The sequence below is a fragment of the Spermophilus citellus genome (genome assembly GCF_964194105.1).
Source record: "Spermophilus citellus genome assembly, chromosome: 10".
Lineage (NCBI taxonomy): Eukaryota > Metazoa > Chordata > Mammalia > Rodentia > Sciuridae > Spermophilus > Spermophilus citellus.
The window spans coordinates 68,287,588-68,290,765 of NC_138197.1; the positions used below are offsets into that span (position 1 = coordinate 68,287,588).

General features: G+C 39.3%; 1 protein-coding gene across 1 annotated transcript; it reads right to left on the bottom strand.

Annotated features, from left to right (window-relative positions):
• Positions 1–767: 767 nt before the first annotated feature.
• LOC308658220 (olfactory receptor 8S1-like) lies at positions 768–1,703 on the bottom strand (the record flags this gene model as incomplete). Its single annotated transcript, XM_081310821.1, has 1 exon — positions 768–1,703. One exon carries the CDS (start codon positions 1,701–1,703, stop codon positions 768–770), a length of 936 nt encoding a protein of 311 aa, XP_081166947.1.
• Between the last annotated feature and the right edge of the window lie 1,475 nt (positions 1,704–3,178).

Here is a 3,178-nt window from a genome sequence, read left to right on the forward strand (position 1 = left end):
TATAATTATGATTACATTTTTCTCAGTTCCTTTGCCATGTAAAATAGCATATTTCTAGGTCCTGGGGATTAGGAAGCTGACATCATCATTCTACCACAGGAATTTACTACATTTCTTGGCACCAGTTAAGAATTTGCCATTGTTTCTATTTTTATTACAAATATGACCCCAGGAAGAACAATTGCCCAGGACACAGTATTCATAGTTTGTTTAGGACCCTCAGGTAGATTGATTTTATTCCAATGCTTACTTGCTTTTTCATGGTTTGTACTCAGTAGTCAGAGTTCCTACAGAAAGATTCTGAATAGCCTTGCTTGAATCTTGGTTTCTTTTTGCAATATTCTGTCAGGAAATAGGGGTAGAATGGTTAACCTACCCTGGGTTATAGGATCACACCACCCCCCCCTTGATCACCATATGAATCTGAGATCATCAAGCTTTCTTAAGGTTTTGGGGGTTGTAATTATCAGAAGCATGACAGAATAAAGAGCCACAAATAGCAATAGATGTTTACATAGATATGAAAAATAAATCAACATTTTAATAAACCAATCCCCTGAAAAAGAGAGCTAATTCATTTCTCCTTCTCTGAAAAAGACTGATAATCCTGAGAGTTCTCTTGTCCTCCAAGCAACCATTTCCAAAAAAGAAAAAGGCATTGAGTTCCTGGTGGCATTTCTCATGGACAATGAAGAAACTCTCTTTAAAGTCCATCTAGTTACGTAGCATCAGAGTTCAGGGTCTATTTCATCATGATTTTGTGTCTGCTACAGGAGAGGATTAAAATATTTTCTGAATATTCTTGCCATAGCTGCCTTCACCTCCTTGTTCTTCAGACTGTAGATGAGGGGATTCAGCATGGGAGTGATCACACTGTACTGCAAGGAGAAGATCATTTCCAGAGAGGAACCTGAGGTTGGTAAGAGATAGCTGATGAAACCTGAGCTATAGAACAAGATCACAGTAGTGAGGTGGGAGGAGCAGGTGGAGAAGGCCTTGCTTCTGCCGGTAGTGGAGCTGACCTTCAAGATGGTGGAAACAATGCGGACATAGGAAGAAACAATCATGACAAGGGTTCCAAAGAAATGAAAGACAGAGGAGCAGAGCAGGAGGGTGAAGTTAGCAGAGGTGTCAGAGCAAGACAGAGGGAAGAGAGAAGACAGCTCACAGCTAAAGTGGGGAATAGTTTGCTCCTCACAAAAGTCTAAATTAACAGCCAGCAGGATATTGATGAGAGCATCAACAAAGGCCAGGCCCCAGGAGAACCACATAAGCCCAACACAGAGCTGGTTACTCATTACCTGGCCATAGAGCAGAGGGGAGCTGATAGCAACATAGCGGTCATAGGCCATCGCAGCCAGCAGACAGGCCTCAGTGCCACCAGTGGCAAACACAAAGAAGGCCTGAGCAAAGCAGCTCTCTACAAAGATGGTTTTGCTTTCAGAGAGCATGTTCTCCAACATCTTGGGTGCTGTGACAGAGGAGTGGCAGAGGTCTAAGAAGGACAGTTGTCTCAAGAAGAAATACATGGGTGTGTGGAGGTTAGAATCAGCTGTAATCACCAGCAGCATCAAGAAATTTCCCATGAGAGTGAAGAGGTAAATCAGAAGCAACAACACGAAGAGTATAGCCTGAATGTAGGGGTCAGAAGACAGCCCAAGAAGAATAAACTCACTGAGAGCACTGGAGTTTTTCACTGCCATATAGAGAAGTGTTATCTCTGGAATACAAAAAAAAAATCAAAAATCAAAAAGCTTTTAATGCCCCCATACCCCTTAGTTACTACAGCACCCAGATCTTATCTTCCATAATTATCTTCTCAACACTACCCCCGAAATACATTCAGATATTTAAATGCTAACTTTCTGCTTATATCATGCCATTGATATTCTAAATCAACCATGTTATTATTTATTATAATCTTTTTTTAGCTGGAGTATTTTTTATGGGGCTGAGAGTGATTCACTTCAGGAGAATTTCCAATGGGAGAAAGGAACGTTTCAGGAATGAATTGCCTAAGTAATGGAAAGAGGATTAAATCTAGATAAAAATGATGTAGGTAGGAACAGGGGCACTATTCCACATAGAAAGGAAAGTCAAGAGTATAAGAAGTGAAGGGAGTTCCTACTTCATTCCTTCATTTTTTTTCAATAAGTTTAAATGAGGTCATCCGAGGAACCCATGTATGTGGGTGAGCGTGCCTGCATGACCACAAGAAATTACAAAGGTATTGATGGTTATAAAATTAGTGTTCCAGGGCTGGGATTATGGCTCAGTGGTAGAGCTCTTGCCTAGCAAGTGTGAGGCATTGGGTTCAATTCTCAGCCCCACATATAAATAAGTGAATAAAATAAAGGTCCATCAACATCTAAAAAAATTGGGGTTTTGACCCAATTTTTTTTGACCAATCATGGGAATAGGAGCCAAGGTGAAGAATTGGAAACCACTGTAGTATAGGAAAACAATAAGGAATTTAGACAATGTGGAATTAGATTAGGGATTTTTCTTGTTTTAAATTTTACCGTTTTATTTACTGATGTCATATTATCATTTAATTTTAAAATATATGTATACAATAATAATGAATTTTTTAAAAAATGGTAGCCTAAATCATAATGCCCAGGGATATTTAGGTGAGCATTTGTGAGCATATCTATGTTTACCATGAAATTATGAGAACCTGATTCCCGTTTTAGAACAATATTCTGGTTAGAAATGCCATGCCCTTCCTAAAACTCACATATCCAATACTATATGAAGTCACGACTCCTGTGTAAGCCATCATGCTAGATTTTAAGGCTCCATATCATTACCTAAACCATTTTCTGACATTTTTTTACTTGTATGTATTTTCCATATTACAATGTAGTATGTACAACTAGTACTCTAGGTTTCACCTGCGTGTCAAGACAACTGTTCGATACTCTTGCCTTCTTTCTGTTCTAATTCAATACTACTTCATCTAGTTCATCTGTGAAGAAAGAAAGCCCCTCTATTGTTGGATGACTGAGCAGTTGAGCCTCCCAGTCCTGGTGAAGAACAAAACCCAGTTACCTGAAATCTCAGTCGGTAATTCACTGGCTTTTGGCACTGCTTTCAGATCCATAAATGATAAAACTACTCAGCTTGCAGAGCCAACATTGAGATGAATACTTTAAGGGAGAAGCAGAAAATCATG